The sequence below is a fragment of the Oncorhynchus keta genome, chromosome 36, assembly GCF_023373465.1.
Source record: "Oncorhynchus keta strain PuntledgeMale-10-30-2019 chromosome 36, Oket_V2, whole genome shotgun sequence".
NCBI lineage: Eukaryota > Metazoa > Chordata > Actinopteri > Salmoniformes > Salmonidae > Oncorhynchus > Oncorhynchus keta.
Genome location: NC_068456.1, coordinates 4,757,475 through 4,775,783, shown reverse-complemented (window position 1 = coordinate 4,775,783; position 18,309 = coordinate 4,757,475). Strand labels below are relative to the sequence as shown.

Here is an 18,309-nt window from a genome sequence, read left to right as displayed (position 1 = left end):
GTAACTCGGGGAGTTGTTGTTGCCATCCTGTACCTGTCCCGCAGGTGTGATGTTTGGATGTACCAATCCTGTGCAGGTGTTGTATCACGTGATCTGCCACTGCGGGTTATATCCTTCCTGTTTGGCCCTGTCCGGGGTGTCCTCGAATGGGGCCACAGTGTCTCCTGTCTCAGCCTCCAGTATTTATGCTGCAGTAGTTTGTGTCGGGGGGCTAGGGTCAGTTGTCCGTCCTGTCTCCCTGTAGCGCTGTCTTGGGCGTCTCACAGTGGACATTGCAATTTATTGCCCTGGCCACATCTGCAGTCCTCTTGCCTCCTTGCAGCATGCCTAAGGCACGTTCACGCAGATGAGCAGGGACCCTGGGCATCTTTATTTTGGTGTTTTTCAGAGTCAGTAGAAAGGCCTCTTTAGTGTCCTAAGTTTTCATAACTGTGACCTTATTTGTTTACCGTCTGTAAGGTGTTAGTGTCTTAACGACCATTCCACAGGTGCATGTTCATTCATTGTTTATGGTTCATTGAACAAGCATGGGAAATAGTGTTTAAACCTTTTAAAATGAAGATCTGTGAAGTTATTTGGATTTTTACGAATTATCTTTGAAAGACAGGGTCCTGAAAAAGGGACATTTCTTTTTTTTCTGAGTTTATATAGAAATGTCTGCTCTATCCAAAATAGCACCCAACTAATTGCAGCATTACTGTAAAATGGAAGAGGCAAGTGGAAGGGGGAGAAAGGTAAGGAACTTGTCTGTTGGCCCAGCATTAAAGACCAAAATTGGTTAAAGAAAATTGTGATAAATAAAAATGCATACCAGTTTCATTTATGCAGCAAAAAAATGACAGCTGTGCCATCCAGATTGCAAAATATTTGGGAAGAGATTTTCGATGTACCGATTCTATGGCACATGGTTTATGAACTTATGCACAAAATGACGCCGTGATTCAAAACAGAGTTTTTCAATTTCAATTATTATACAAAATTCTTGCAACCAATAGAATGTTATATACAGTGCCTTCAGAAAGTATTCAGACCCTTTGACTTTTTCCGCATTTTGTCAAGTTTACAACCTTGTTCTAAAATTGATTAAAACATATTTATCAATCTACACACAATACCCAATAATAACAAAGCAAAAACATTTTTTTTTTTTTACTTTTGCCAATTTCGAAAAAATCTAAAAACTTCAAAATCACATTTACATAAGTATTCAGACCCTTTACTAAGTACTTTGTTGAAGCACCTTTGGCAGCGATTACAGCCTTGAGTCTTCTTGGGTATGACGCTACAAGCTTGCCACACCTGTATTTAGGGAGTTTATTCCATTCTTCTCTGCAGATCCTCTCAAGCTCTGTCAGGTTGGATGGGGAGCATTGCTGCACAAATATTTTCAGGTCTCTCCAGACCCTGCCGCTGAAAAACATCCTCACAGTTTGATGCTGCCACCACCATGAGTCACCATAGGGATGGTGCCAGGTTTCCTCCAGATGTAACACTTGGCATTCAGGCCAAAGAGTTCAATCTTGGTTTCATCAGACCAGAGAATATTGTTGGTCTTAGAGTCTTTAGGTGCCTTTTGGCAAACTCCACGCATAATGTCATGTGCCTTTGACTGAGGAGTGGCTTCCGTCTGGCCACACCACCATAAAGGCCAGATTGGTGGAGTGTTGCAGAGATGGTTGTCCTTCTGGACTGTTCTCCCATCTCCACAGAGGAACTCTAGATCAAAGTAAGAGTGACCATCGGGTTCTTGGCTTTTCTCCCCCGATTGCTCAGTTCGTCTAGGTGGTCAGCTCTAGGAAGAGTTCCAAACTTCTTTCATGTAAGAATGGAGGCCACTGTGTTCTTGCAGACCTTCAATGCTGCAGACATTTTTTGGTACCCTTCCCCAGACCTGTGCCTTTGGTACCCTTCCCCAATCCTGTCTCGGAGCTCTACGGACAATTCCTTCGACCTTATGGTTTTTGCTCTGACATGCACTGTCAACAGTGCGACCTTATATAGACAGGTGTGTGCCTTTCCAAATCATGTCCAATCAATTGAATTTACCACAGGTGGACTCCAATTAAGTTGTAAAAACATCTCAAGGATGATCAATGGAAACAGGATTCACCTGAGCTCAATTTCGAGTCTCATAGCAAAGGGTCTGAATACCTATGTAAATAAAGTATTTCTGTTTTTAATTTTTAATACATTTGCAAAAATGTCTAAAAATCTGCTTTTGCTTTGTCATTATGGAATATTGTGTGTAGAATGATGAAGACATGTTTTTTTTAAATACATTTTAGAAATAGGATGTAACGTAACAAAATGTGGAAAAAGGGAAGGGGTCTGAATACTTCCCGAATGCACTGTAGGTGGGAGGGGTTGAGGGGAGCTGAAGGGTGGGATTAAAAACAAACAAAATATAACTAATGTGAAATATAATGTGTCCGTAAAAATGTATATCGTCTGTATAAGTTGGAAGTAGAAGCCTAAGTGTTGTTGTCCATTGATGTACTCTCATTAGGGGGTGGTAGGGTTAGGGGAAAGTAATAAAGGAAAATATATTTTCAAAAACATATATGGGGTATTAGATCATGCAGACAATAACATTGATAGAAGCCAAAATCTACTTGCAATATTCAAGCTGATCCACCCCTAAAAATAAATAATAATAATAATTTGTAATAATTTCGAAAAACACAATTTCCCTTTGACATTGTGGGCTATTGTGTGTCTAGGCCAGTTACAACAAAAATCTAAATTGAATCCATTTTAAATTCAAGCTGTTACACAACAAAATGTGGAAAAAGTCAAGGGGTGTGGATACTTTCTGAAGGCACTCTATGTGCTACAGTGAGGCCTCTTACATTGCAGAATTGAAGTATTTGAATCTTGCTTTCACTGCCGCAATTAAACACTTTCAAATTCTATTTTGAGTAGAGGAAGAGTAGTGTACTCACTGTGCTACATGCTCAAAATGTTGTTCCCCCTCCGAATCTGTAGAGGAGGCACCTGTAAAACACACAAAAGAGAGTGATGTAGAGCTCAACAGTAGGGATGATCTTAGTATGATTGTCTATATTAATATGTTTTAATTTAAAATGAAACATTTGAACCAGAAGAGATACAAATGAATTACATCAGCGTTACATCTTTATGTGACGATGCACTCTAGATGGGTCACTTGACTTGAAGGTCTAAACTCAATGGTCACCTTCGATGTAGATTTCTGCAGATGTCGAGTCTGTGCCATAGAAGTTGGAAGCAAAGCAAGAGTACCGCCCTGTGTCTTCCTCGAATGCCTCGGCAATGATCAGAGAGTGCAACTCGCTGTTGTTGATGATCTGAATGTCAGGGCAGTTCTCCAGCTCCTTCCCCTCACAAAACCACCTGGAAAGCCAGAAAATGCATATGCTCCTTTTAGTGTCATCATCACATTAGTGATTGAGCATAATCAGTCAAAAATAATCGAACCGTTTCAACTTTAAAATATAAATTGATGTTATATTTGGAAAGAAAACTCACAATTTTTCTGTGTTAGCAACTCTCCGACAGTCATAACTTATTAGTGTATGTGGTGAGTGTCTTGACCCAGTGTGTATGTCAGGCCAACTGTCAGTAAGTGTAGCCACAATCTTGGGAAAAAAGTTCTGGTGAGCTCTCTTTCACTTTAAAACAAGAAGCAACCACACCACCCTACAATGCCAAGTGAGCACTTAGTGGAAATATGGATTGATGTAAATTGTAAACGAGCAAAATTCTTAAGATGACAAATTGGCTACTGTTCCTGACTGTGACTGTGGCATTTCTACACCTGAACATATTTAGGCTTTCCATAACAAAAGGGTTACCTACTTATTGACTCAAGACATTTCAGCTTTTCATTTGTAAAAATGCCTAAAAACCTCATTCCACTTAGACATTATGGGGTATTGTGTGTAAGCCAGTGACGCAATATAATCTATTTCAGTATGAACAAAAAAAACAAACAATTAACACACTTTTTAAATGTTTAAGTCAAAGGGGTGTGAATACCACCAAAAGATGTGATATAGAAAAGGTCTCACTACTTTCACTTTTTTTTTTTACTTCAATATTCCGTTAGAGATGTTCAAGAGTGAGGTTGAGGTTGTCTTTCAGGCTAGGTGTAGAAGCTGGCTATTAGTTCCAGTATGATATCAATGGAGTCCTCGACCTGCTAGAATGGAAACATCATAAAGACACTCGTTTGATCAGAGATATGATTTAAATTCAAGTGCATGTACTATATTTAATATAATATCAAAGTGTGCCAGTGCCACAGAAAAAAACATGTTTTGGTTTAAATGTAAGAAATTCGGTGCCAACATAGTACAAGTGCCTACACAGGCCACATTGACATTTTAAGATTGTCATTATCTATCATACTTCCAGTGTTTAGGTTGGGATTTTGAAAGAAATTGAGAAAATCATTCAAATGACTTCAGCATATGTATATTGAAACGCATTTCAGAATGAAATTGCTTAAAAGCATATAGTATTGCTAGAGTATTTGACCAGTACTAAGTCCAAATATGTCAAATATATGATGCAACTCATTATCTTTTGTGAACTACAGATGTTTCTGTATCGTACTATATTTAGTCTATGGACACATGAGGTTACTGTTTTTTACACATTTCAAGAATCAAGTCATGTGAATAAATGTTCAAATCTTAAACATTTTGGTATATATACAGAACAAAAACACAACATGCAACAATATCAAAGATTTTACTGAGGAAATCAGTCAACTGAAATAAATTCATTAGGCCGTAATCTATGGATTTCACATGACTGGGAATACAGATATGCATCTGTTGGTCACAGATGCCCATTCCATAACCCCACCGCCACCATGGGGCATTCTGTTCACAATGTTGACATCAGCAAACCGCTCGCCCAAACGATGCCGTACACATGGTCTGTGAGGCCGGTTGGACGTACTGCCAAATTCTCTAAAACAACATTGGTGGCAGTTTATGGTAGAGAAATTAACATTAAATTATCTGGCAAAAATGCTGGTGGACATTCCTGCAGTCAGCATGCCAACTGCACGCTTCCTCAAAACTTGAGACATCTGTGGCATTGTGTTGTGTGACAAAACTGCATATTTTTAGAGTGGCCTTTTACTGTCCCCAGTACAAGGTGCACCTGTGTAATGCGCTGTTTAATTAGCTTCTTGATATACCACACCTGTCAGGTGGATGGATTATCTAGGCAAATGAGAAATGCTCACTAACAGTGGTGTAACAAATGTATGCACAACATTTGAGAGATTTAAGCTTTTTGTGCATATGGAACATTTCTGGGATCATTTATTTCAGCTCATGAAATATGGGACCAACACCATACATGTTTGCGTTTATATTTTAGTTCAGTGTAGATTGTCAGGACCAATATACAGTGCATTCGGAAAGTATTCAGACCCCTTCCCTTTTTCCACATTTTGTTACGTTACAGCCTTAATCTAAAATTGATTAAATACATGTTTCCCTCATCAATCTGTACACAATACCGCATAATGACAAAGCGAAAATATGTTTTGGGGAAATTTTGCAAATGTATTAAAAATTACAATTAAAAACAAAAAACAGAAATATTAGATTTACATAAGTATTCAGAACTTTTGCTATGAGACTCAAAATTGAGCTCAGGTGCATTCTGTTTCCTTTGATCATCCTTGAGGTGTTTCTACAATTTGATTGGAGCACCTGTGGTACATTCTATTAATGGGAAGAAAAAAACATTTTTAACCGTTATTTAACTAGGACAAGTCAGTTAAGAACAAATTCTTATTTACAATGATGGCCTAACGCGGCCAAACCCTAACCTGGAAGCGCCACCCTATGGGACTCCCAATTTTGTCCGGTTATGACACAGCCTGGAATCGAACCAGTGGCTCCAGTCTGTAGTGGCGCCTCTAGATGCAGTGCCTTAGACCGTTGCACCACTCAGGAGCCCCCAGTGTTCCTGACTGGCCAAGTTACAGTTTTGGTTTAAATCTACTTAAAAATCTATGGCAAGACCTGAACATGGCAATGATCAACAACCAATTTGACAGAGCTTGAAGAGTTTTGAAAATAATAATAGGAAAATGTTGCACAATGCGGGTGTGGAAAGCTCTTACAGACTTACCCAGAAAGAATCACCGCAGTAATTGCTGCCAAAGGTGCTTCTAGTATTGACTCAGGGGTGTGATGAATACTTAAGTAAATTAGTTATTTCTTTCATTTTCAATACATTTGCAAACATTTGTAAAACATGTTTTCACTTTGTCATTATGTGTAAAGAATTGAATCTATTTGGAATTCAGGTTGTAACACAACCAAATGTAGAATAAGCCATGGGGTATGAATAACTTCAACACTGTACAAATTATTATAGCCCAGTGTGACCTGGTTAGTTACAATGTATCCTGTTTCCCCTGTAAACCTAAAAGGCTGCAGATCAACCGGCTGCTCCATCTTTACATTCAGTGGTCTGTGCTGTGTCTGTTTGTGAGGAAGACACACCCATCTGTACTAAAGAACAGCCACAGGAGGCCACCTCACTGCCGTCTTGCCAGGTAAACCTGGACGACGCTGGGCCAATTGTGCGCCGCCCTATGGGACTCCCAATCACGGCCGGTTGTGATTCAGCCTGGACTTGAACCAGTTTCTGTAGCGACGCCTCTAGCCCTGAGATGCAGTGCCTTAGACCACTGCGCCACTCGGGAGCCCCATGATTTGGAAAAGCACACATCTGTCTATATATAGGCCCCACAGTTGACAGTGCATGTCAGAGCAAAAACTAAGCCATGAGGTCGAAGGAATGGTCCGTAGAGCTCCTAGACAGGATTGTGTCGAGGCACAGATCTGGGGAAGGGTAGAAAAACATTTCTGCAGCAATGAAGGTCCCCAAGAACACAGTGGCCTCCATTATTTTTAAATGGAAGAAGTTTGGAACCACCAAGACTCTTCCTAGAGCTGGCCACCTGGCTAAACTGAGCAATCGGGGGAGAAGAGCCTTAGATAGGGAGGTGACCAAGAATCCGATGGTCCCTCTGACAAAGCTCCAGAGTTCCTTTGTAGAGATGGGAGATTTTTCCAGAAGGACAACCATCTTTGCAGCACTCCACCAATCAGGCCTTGATGGTAGATTGGTGAGACAGAAGCCACTCCTCATTAAAAGGCACCTGACAGCCCGCTTGGGGTTTGCCAAAGGGCACCTAAAGGACACTCAGACCATGAGAAACAAGATTCTCTGGTCTGATGAAACCAAGATTGAACTGAATGCCAAGCGCCACATCTGGAGGAAATCTGGCACCATCCCTATGGTGAAGCATGGTGGTGGCAGTATCATGCTGTGGGGATGTTTTTCAGAGGCATGGGCTGGGAAAATAGTCAGGATCGAGGGAAAGAGGAACAGAGCACGTACAAAAAGAGCAAGTGATCCTGGTCCAGAGCCAACCACAGGAGTATTCAGGAGCCCGCTCTCAATGACTGTAGGCAACCTGCTGCTGTCGCTCTGCTAATCGTTAGATGGGGGAAGGAGAGGAGGTAGGGTGCACACATGGGTAACTGGGGGGTCCTGCCTTGATAGGGTAACTGATTTTAAAAAAACTGCAAAATAAATAAATGTGGCTAGTCAATTGTGTGAGTCAGGGGCTGGGCCCAAGTCCATAGGGAGCCCAATAGGGGAAAAAAAGAAAGAATAATTGTTTAATTTATTTATTTCATTTTTTATCCAACCACAGGAGCCCGCCCTCAATGTTGAAAATATACCAGAGAGCATAAGGCACTGCATCTCAGTACTAGAGGCATCATTACAGACCCTGGTTCCATTCCACCCTGTATCACATCCGGCCGGGATTGGGAGTCCCATAGAGCGGCGCACAATTGGCCCAGCGTCGTCTGGGTTAGGATTTGGCCATCATTGTAAATAAGAATTTGTTCTTCCCTGACTTGCCTAGATAAATAAAATAAAATTAAAATAAAGGAAACACCGACACAGTTTCTTAAAAGGGTGTTTGGCCACCACAAGCTGCCAGAACAGCTTCAATGCACCTTGGCATAAATTCTACAAGTGAACCTAAACCATGCCACAACAATACATCACCTTTTGCAGTGATTACAGCTGCAAGTCTCTTGGGGTTTGTCTCTATAAGCTTGGCACATCTACCCACTGGGATTTTTGCCCATTCTTCAAGGCAAAACTGCTCCAGCTCCTTCAAGTTGGATGGGTTCTTCTGGTGAACAGCAATCTTAGTCATACTACATACTCTCAATTGGATTGAGGTCTGGGCTTTGACTAGGCCATTCTAAGACATTTAATTGTTTCCCCTTAAACCACTCAAGTGTTGCTTTAGCAGTATTCTTAGGGTCATTGTCCTGCTGGAAGGTGAACCTCCGTCTGTTGGGGAATAATCAGAATTGGTTGGTAACATAGGTAAGATGTTTTATATTCATCATATGTTTGTATAATACTGTGGCGGGGTTGCAGTATCTGTTCTATGTCAAGACTAAGTTGCTTGGGCCGGAGAGAGGGGAGAGGTCAAGCGTGTATCTCTTGGCTCCACAATGTCTGTGATCTTGTCAAGATAGGATGGATTTGTAATATGGCTGTTGATATGGAGGATTTGTTTATGGTTCTGAGTTTGAGAAAAGTACATGGTTTAGGAGACAAAGCTGAACGATGAATTATGCCGATGCTGTCTTATCCTGTGTGTGTCTTTGCTATAAAGGATCTCAGTCGAAATGTGGAAGGGACTCTCAGAAAATTTATTGATAGACACTGAATTGATCCGAGAGTCCCAGGGTTGTGATAGAGCTCATATAATTAAAGATGGACTTTGTGATAACTAACTCTGACTTGTGTGTGGTTTGCTCTCATGATTTGGTAAATAGAGGAAATTTCCACGACACGTCCCAGTCTCAAATCTCTGGAAGACTGAAACAGGTTTCCCTCAAGAATTTCCCTGTATTTAGCGGCATCCATCATTCCTTCAATTTTGACCAGTTTCCCAGTCCCTGCCAATGTAAAACATCCCCATGGAGTTCTAGGGGTGATGAAAGGTGTTGGGTTTGCCTCAGACATGGCGTTTTCCTTGATGGACAAAAGCTACATTTTAGTCTAATCTAACCAGAGTACCTTCTTCCATATGTTAGGGTAGTCTTCCAGATGCCTTTTGGCGAACATCAAACGTGTTTGCTTATTTTTTTCTTTAAGCAATTGTTTTTTTCTGGCCACTCTTCCATAAAGCCCAGCTCAGTGGGGTGCTTGGCTTAAAGTGGTCCTATGGACAGATACTCCAATCTCCTCTGCCTCCTCGGTCTCTTTGTTGCGTCTATGAGTTTTGGTGGGCGGCCCCCTCTTGACAGGTTTGTTGTGGGGCCATATTCTTTAAAAAATGTAATAATGGATTTAATGGTGCTCCGTTGGATGTTCCAAGTCTCTGATATTTTGTCATAACCCAGCCCTGATCTGTACTTCTCCACAGCTTTGTCCCTGACCTGTTTGGCGAGCTCATTGGTCTTCATGGTGCCACTTGCTTGATGGTGCCACTTGCTTAGTGGTGCTGCCGACTCTGGGGCCTTTCAGAACAGGTGTATATATACTGAGATCATGTGACAGATTAGATTACACACAGGTGACTTTATTTAATTAATTATGTGACTTCTGAAGGTAATTGGTTGCACTATATCTTATTAAGGGGGTGAAAAAACATGCACGCACCACTTTTCTTTTTCTTTTTTCTTCAAAACAAGTTATTTTTTTCAATTCACCACACTAATTTGGACTATGTTGTGTATGTCCATTACATGAATTCCAAATAAAAATCCATTTAAATTACAGGTTGAAATGCAACAAAATAAGAAAAATGCCAAGGGGGATGAATACTTTTGCAAGGCACTGTATATGATATTATTTGTATCCCTCATTTACTCAAGTGTTTATTTTATTTTAGCAGATACCAGTTGCCTACAGTTGGGAAGGCCGCAATTTGGCCAGCATGGGTGCCAAATATACAGCTTGTTGCTTTGTGGCCATATACATAATCCATAGAAGGGTTTTAGAACCTCTTACCCTGGCAATTTGACTATTGAACTCATGGGTACACCAGCAATGGCTGCCAGTCCTGACTTGGAATCGGAACTGCCATCTATGGATTATATTTCTATGGTTGCTTGTAGCTGTCTGTTTGCCTTTTTAAAATTTCAAAATACAATCGAGGGAAAAACGTACAAATGCCTACTGCTATAAAGAGAAGACTAATCTGTCTGTAGACTCCCAATGTTCAGCACTGTTTTTCAAAGTAGCTCCTCTTGAGACTCATCCCAAACCATCTCAATTGGGTTGAGGTCGGGTGGTTGTGGAAACCAGGTCATCTGATGCAGCACTCCATCACTCTCCTTGGTTAAATAGCCCTTAAACAGCCAGGAGGTGTGTTTTGGGTCATTGTCCTGTTGAAAAACAAATGATAATCCCCAATGATCACTCAACCTTAACCCAATTGAGATGATTTGGGATGAGAAGGACTGCAGAGTGAAGGAAAAGCAGCCAACAAGTGCTCAGCATATGTGGGAACTCTTTCAAGACGGTTGGAAAAGCATTCCAGGTAAAACTGGTTGAGAGGATGCCAAGAGTGTGCAAAGCAGTCATCAAGGCAAAGGGTAGTTACTGTAATGGGAATTTTAACATTTGTGCTTTTCTTTATAACTAATTGCTGTGTTCTATTCATGTGCTGTTCTATAAACCAATTTCTGTGTTTATGCAAGTGGCTGACTGTACAAATCCTCACTATCAGTAGCTGCAATTTGGCAGTACGCCCAGACCTTGTTTTGAGAACGAACGACTGTGTTTTTATTTTATTTGTACCTTTATTTAACTAGGCAAGTCAGTTAAGAACAAATTCTTATTTTCAATGACGGCCTAGGAACAGTGGGTTAACTGCCTGTTCAGTTTTCAGAACAGACTAAAGATATCTCAGTTTCAAGGTCTCAGCTTAGAGAGGAGAAGCCTTGTTATTGGTCGGTCACATGAATGAAACAAAAAGGTATTGATCAATTCATTAATTAATCAATAAGTGAATTCACTAAATCATGCAAATATAACTTGTCTGTGTATAGCCGTATAAAAGACAACTGCTGGGTCTGCTCAGGAGGAGCTCCTGATTGACATGTGTACTGTGGTGCATTGAGTTGGTTGAAATCTCTCCAGCGGCAGTGAAAATAAACAATGATTCACTTAAGATTGACTTCGAGTGTCCCTGTGTAAGAATTTTTCCACAACACTACTTTGAAGAATATAAAATAGATTCTGATTTGTTTAACACTTTTTTGGTTACTACATGATTCCTTATGTGTTATTTCATAGTGCATGTCTTCACTATTATTCTACCATGTAGAAAATAGTACAAATAAAGAAAAACCCTTGAATGAGTAGGTCTGTCCAAACTTTTGACTGGTACTGAATGTAGGGGACATCACTGGAAAAGCGTGTCATTTCTAATGAGTAAGGTTCTAATTTCAAAGTATGAGTAGCAGAGGAGAAGGCAAAGACTGCGTAGACTGCCTGGCTGCTGCACCTGTCAAGGCTATTTTCCCTCCAGGCCCTAGCTTAGAGAGGAAAGACCCCCCAACCCCCCAACAGAGAGTCCCAAAGTTAAGGCGACTATGACTGGGTGTCCCAATCGTATACACACAATACTAAACATAGACTGAGAATAGACACAATACTATTCCCTGACACACCAGAGCTACTAAACCATAGAAGGTGATACCGAGCACACTTAATACTGAGAGAACATAACCATGACGTCAAGAACTAACGCAAGTTAACACACCAACTGATAGACGGCAAAGTTTATTTGCCACGTGCACAGGATACACCAGGTGTAAAACAGTACCGTGAAATTCTTTCCCAACAATGCAGTGATAATATTAATATAGACAAAATAGAATTTAAAAAAACATAAGTTGAAGAAACATGAGAATGCAAGTATATTCAGGTCAGTGCCAGTACCCTATTCAATGTGCAGTGGTACTGGAGTGGTTGAAGAAGGTTTATACATAAAAAGTGACCGACCGGTAGTAGAATATACATATAAACAGGGCTGAACAATTACAGGTAGCAGGAATATATAAATACTTATGGTAAAATACTAATGGTGATACATACAGTACAAGTCAAAAGTTTGGGCACACCTACTAATTTCAGGGTTTTTCCTTATTTTTTACTATTTTCTACATTGTAGAATAATAGTGAAGACATCAAAACTATGAAATAACACATATGGTGTACTGTAGTAACCAAAAAAGTGTTATAAACAAATCAAAATATATTTTAAATGTGAGATTCTTCAAAGTAGCCACGCTTTGCCTTGATGGCAGCTTTACGCACTCTTGGCATTCTCTCAACCAGCTTCATGAGGTAGTCATCTGGATTGCATTTCAATTAACAGGTGTGCCTTGTTCAAAGTTAATATGTGCAATTTCTTTCCTTCTTAATGTTTTTGAGCCAATCAGTTGTGTTGTGACAAGGTATTGTTGGTATACAGAAGATAACCCTATTTGGTAAAAGACAAAGTCAATATTATGGCAAGAACAGCTCAAATAAGCAGAGAAACGACAGTCCATCCTTACTTTAAGACATGAAGGTCAATCAATACAGAACATTTCAAGAACTTTCAAAGTTTCTTCAAGTGCAGTCTCAAAACCCATCAAGCGCTATGATGTAACAGGCTATCATGAGGACTGCCACAGGAAAGGAAGACCCAGAGTTACTTCTGCTGCAGAGAATAAGTTCATTACAATTACCAGCCTCAGAAATTGCAGCCCAAATAAATGCTTTACAGAGTTCAAGTAAGAGATCCATCTCAACATCAACTTTTCAGAGGAGACTATGTGAATTAGGCCTTTACGGTTGAATCGCTGCAAAGAAACCACTACTAAAGGACACTAATAAGAAGAAGAGACTTGCTTGGGCCAAGAAACACAAGCAATGGACATTAGACCGGTGGAAATCTGTCCATTGGTCTGATGAGTCCAAATGTGAATTTTTTGGTTCCAGCCATCGCGTCTTTGTAAAACGCAGTAGGTGAAAAAATGATCTCTGCATGTGTGGTTCCCACCGTGAAGCATGGAGGAGGAGGTGTGTTTGTGTGGGGGTGCTTTGCTGGTGACACTGTCTATGATTTATTTAGAATTCAAGGCACACTTAACCAGTATGGCTACCACAGCATTCAGCAGAGATACGCCATCCCACCTGATTTGCGCTTAGTGGGACTATCATTTGCTTTTCAACAGGATAAAGACCCAACACACCTTCAGGCTGTATAAGGGTTATTTGACCTAGAAGGAGAGTGATGAAGGGCTGCATCAGATGACCTGGCCTCCACGACTGTGGTGGGACTGATCACCAACGCCTCATCATTGTTGGTGATCAGTCCCACCACAGCCGTGTCGTCAGCAAACTTGATGATGGTGTCAGAGTTCTGCGTGGCCACGCAGTCGTGGGTGAACAGGAGTACAGGGACTAAGCACGCACCTTGAGGGGCCCCGGTGTTGATGGTCAGTGTGGCCGATGTGTCTACCCTCACTACCTGGGGGCGGCCCTTCAGGAAGTCCTGGATCCAGGTGCAGAGGGAGGTGTTCAGTCCCAGGGTCCTGAGCTTGGTGAAGATCTTGGAGGGGGCTATGTTGTTAAATGATGCACTGTAGTCAATGAACAGCATTCTTACATAAGTATTCCTTTTGTCCAGGTGGGTGGGGGGCAGTGTGGAGTGCAATAGCGATTGCGTCGTCTGTGGATCTGTTGGGGCGGTAGACGAACTGGAGTGGGTCCAGTGTGTCCAGGATGATCGTGTTGATTTGAGCCACGACCAGCCTTTCAAAGCATTTCATGGCTATATATGTGAGTGCTAAGGTGCAATAGTAATTCAGGCAGGTTACGTTGGCACGGGGTTCTTGAGCGAGATCACACAGTTGTGCAGAACAGCTGGTGCTCTCATGCATGGTTCAGTGATGCTTGCCTCGAAATCAGCATTGAAGGCATTTATCTTGTCTGTTTTCCCTTTGTAATCCGTGCTAGTTTTTAAGCCCTGCTACATCTGTCGAGCATCAGAGCCAGCATAGTAGGATTCGATCTTGGTCCTGTATTGATGCTTTGCCTGTTTGATGGCTCATCTGAGTTTGTAGTGGAATTTCTTATAAGCATCCAGGCTAGTGTCACACTCCTTGAATAATAACAGATGTGAGTGCTACAGGGCGGTAGTCATTGTGGCAGATAGCCTTAGACTTCTTCGGAACATGAATGATGGTGGTCAGCTTGAGATGTGGGGATTACAGACTGGGACAAGGAGAGGTTGAAAATTACTGTGAAGATGCCTGCCAGTGGGTCGGCGCATGCTCTGAGAACGCGACCTGGAATACGGTTCGGCACTGTGGCCTTGCGAGTGTTGACCAGATTAAAAGCCTTACTCAAGTCGGAGAGCGAGATCCCCCAGTCCTCTGGGACAAGGAGGGGGCCTCATGCATGGCTCAGTTTTGTTTTGTCGAAGCGTGCATAAAATGCATTGAATTCGTTAGGTAGAGGAAGCATCATTGGGCAGATCAGGGCTAGGTCTTCCTTTGTAATCCGTAATGGACTGTAGCCCCTACCACATGCTTTGATCGTCGGAGTCAGTGTAATAGGATTCCACCTTGTTCCTATATTGTCCTTTTGCCTGTATGGGGATTCTGCAGAGGTCGTAGCAGGACTTCTTGTATGCGTTTGTGTTCTCAACCGTTGACTCTGGGTTTGCTGCGATAGGCCTGTGTGCGGTAGCTCTGTCCTTTAGTTAGTCAGTACCTCTGTGTTGATCCATTTCCTGATGAAGCCAGTGATGGAGATGGTTAGCTCGTTGATGCTATTGGCGGAGTCCTGGAACATATTCCAGTCAGCACTAGCAAAGCAGTCCTGCAGCTTAGTCTCCGCTTTGGTGGACCATTTCTCTATGGAGCGTGTCACAGATACTTCCTGTTTGAGCTTATGTTTGAAAACAGGAAGCAGGGGTATTGAGTCATGATCTGATTTGCTGAAGGGGGACGAGGGAGGCCTTGTATGCTTACTTGTGGGCATCACGTGTTTTAGTGACGCAGAATGAAAATCAGCGGCATCAAGAAAAGCAGCCTCCGGGTGCTTGGTTCCTGCTTGTTTATAGCTTCGTACAGTTTGTTAAGTGCCATCTTGTTGTTGTCCTGAGGTGGAATATATACAGCAGTCATGATAACAGATGAAAACTATCGGGAGGTAGAAGGGTCGGTATTTGACCATAGTGTATTCCAAGACAGGTGAATAATAGGTTGAGACTTCCACTGCGCTATAGTTTGCACACCATTTGCTGTTGTTGATGAAGAAACTTACCCTTCCCTCTCTGGATTTCCCCGAATCCATTGTCCTGTCTGCTCAGCGAATGGAGAATCCATCGAGTTGGATAGTCATTGGGGGTATCTCTCAGAAAAACTGAGAATATTGCAGTTACAAGAGTTGATAGCAAATTTGTGATCGGAGGTCATCCATCTTATTATCGAGTGACTGGCCAATAGAATGGAGGGAAGTGGTGGAAGGTTTTCCCTTTTGCCCTAGTCTCACAAAGATGCCAGCTCTTCTGCCTCTTTTTCGCTGCCGATTCCTCTTGGGAAGCCCAACGATTGGGTCGTAAGGTATACAAGAACCCAGGGCAGAAATATTTGTAACTACACATTTTATTCCATAGACACTTCTTTTACATGTCTGTTCTCAGCAGACACTCAGCATCCTGTTGACGTTGAGACTGGTGTTTGCGGTTACTATTTAGTGAAGCTGCCATTTGACGACTAGACACTCTAATGTACTTGTCCTCATGCTTAGTTGTGCACCGGGGTCTCCCACTCCACTTTCTATTCTGGTTAGAGACAGTTTGCGTTGTTCTGTGAAGGGAATAGTACACAGCGTTGTACGAGATCTTCAGTTTCTTGGCCATTTCTCGCTTGGAATAGCCTTAATTTCTCAGAACGAGAATAGACTGACGAGTTTCAGAAGAAAGTTCTTTGTTTCTGGCCATTTTGAGCCTGTAATCAAACCCACAAATACTGATGCTCCAGAAACTCAACTAGACTAAAGAAGGACAGTTTTATTGCTTCTTTAATCAGAACAACAGTTTTCAGCTGTGCTAACATATTTGCAAAAGGGTTTTCTAATGATCAATCAGCCTTTTAAAATTATAAACTTGGATTAGCTAACACAACGTGCCATTGGAACACAGGAATGATGGTTGCTGATAATGGACCTCTGTATGCCTATACAGATATTCCATAAAGAAATCTGCTGTTTCCAGCTACAATAGTCATTTACAACATTAGCAATGTCTACACTGTATTTCTGATCAATTTTATGTTCTTTTAATGGACAAAATATGTGCTTTTCTTTCATAAACAAGGATATTTCTAAGTGGCCCCAAACTTTTGAACTGTAGTGTATATATAAGATAAAACATGTTTTACCAGTCAGGGTGTGTTGACTGGACTTGTATACTATGCAGGCTACATTTTTACATTTTAGTCATTCGGCAGATGCTCTTATCAGACCAACTGGGGTTAAGTGCCTTGCACAAGGGCACAGACAGTTGTTTCACCTAGTCGGCTGGAGGATTCAAATCAGCAACATTTTGGTTACTGGCACAATGCTCTTAACCACTCGGCTACCTGCTGTCAGGCCACCTGTAATTGTGTAATCCTAAGGCACTATGCCTTCTGCTGACCTTTTAAGAACATTCCAAATGACAACAAATGTGTAATGTTAGATTTTGATCAATAAACATTTAAGATTTGAATGTCTATTTCAGACTCTGTAACATCCATAACGGAGGGTGTAAGATCCATAACAGTCGTTTTCTTTCCTCTGTAAAGTAATAATGGAAATAACCACATTTTCCACATTTTTGTTTTTGTGTTCAGCCAAACTTTTCCTTCGACATGGCTATCCATGTTTTGACCGAAGACTTACAAATTCAGACTTTGGCTTATATGTTCAGTCTCACCAAAAAGCTTGCCCGTTTCATGTAACATCGATGATGCTTCCTTCTTTGCTTCATTTCTACAACATGCCAACACTTAGAAGTCTGTTTTCTGGGGAAATTTACTCCCACCAAAGGGTTCCATAGACACACACATTTACATTTTGTTTTGTCCATTCTGTGAGACATTCAAATTGTGATTTTGCATGCAAATGTAATGTCCATAATGCAGGAATCACTCTTCTGTTATATCTTGGCAAATAGGCCACAATCCGTGTTCAGATATTTAAGAGCATTGTTATGTGCTGATAAAACCCATTGGCATTTAGAATGCTGCGTACACACACCGGCATGATCAAATGTTCCAGACATAAAACAAAATACACAAACAGGGGCACCTATAAACAGGGCGTCCGGAAGAGTTAGAGAAATTTGCATTTTTAAGTTGAGTGTATACTGTAAATACTAGCTCAGGGTCATGGATGTCCTGATCAGCAGTCGTCAATTCAACCATGAAATTGAAATTGTGATTCAACCAGTGTGTGCCCAGTGAGGAGGCATATTTGAATATTTGCATTCAAATTCAAGCCCAAACAAGCAAATATGACTGTTTGCTTGTCAGTTTACAATTGACAAAATACCTATAAGAAGTGCTTTTCTTATTGTCCTTCTTTTCTTTGAAACAAAATCAATATATATTTCAAAATGTGTTGAATAAGTACTCCAGCAAAAATACTGGAGTGTTCGTATCTGACAATGTCAACAACATTCTGAATATCAAAATTGGGCCACTTTACATCATATTGCTCACTCACCCTCGATTCCTGTACTTCTTTCATATGTCCATTTAGATTATGTCTTCAACAGGAAAATAACGCATTTGTACTCAGATTCTGCTATGTGGTGAGTAATCGCCTGTTTTAAGGCTCATATGTGCTTGCTGACCACACTGACTCACCGGCTGACTTCTCATGGTATTACATTTCAATGAGGCAAATTTAGAATAGTTTCAGAGAGAATGCAAGAGCAGCTCCACCTCCCGGGGAAAGCATGGGGCATTCAAATCAGCTAGCTAGTAAATCACAATAAAACGTGTGTACTACCACCTTGTGTACAACCTTGTGTACTACTATCAAAGTACTACCCGAGTTTACAGTACATTTTATTTTTTATTACTAGTCTATATTTTTCCATTTCACCTGAAAGTAGTCTATGGGGATGGGATAAAGTTTCATCAACTGTTCAGATTTGTTACAAAAGCCACTGCTAACTTTAGCCACTGTAAAGCTAGT

At 41.2% G+C, this 18,309-nt stretch overlaps 1 protein-coding gene across 4 annotated transcripts in view; it reads right to left on the bottom strand.

Annotated features, from left to right (window-relative positions):
* Window positions 1-18,309, bottom strand: part of mypn (myopalladin) — a 50,038-nt gene that overhangs the window by 28,830 nt on the left and 2,899 nt on the right. For all 4 annotated transcript variants that reach the window (XM_035753914.2, XM_035753917.2, XM_035753916.2 and 1 more), the window contains exons 3-4: window positions 3,197-3,372; window positions 2,943-2,994 (exon numbers count right to left, since the gene is read on the bottom strand). In XM_035753914.2, coding sequence (XP_035609807.1) covers window positions 2,943-2,994; window positions 3,197-3,372 — 228 coding nt within the window. The remainder of the gene's footprint in view (window positions 1-2,942; window positions 2,995-3,196; window positions 3,373-18,309) is intronic.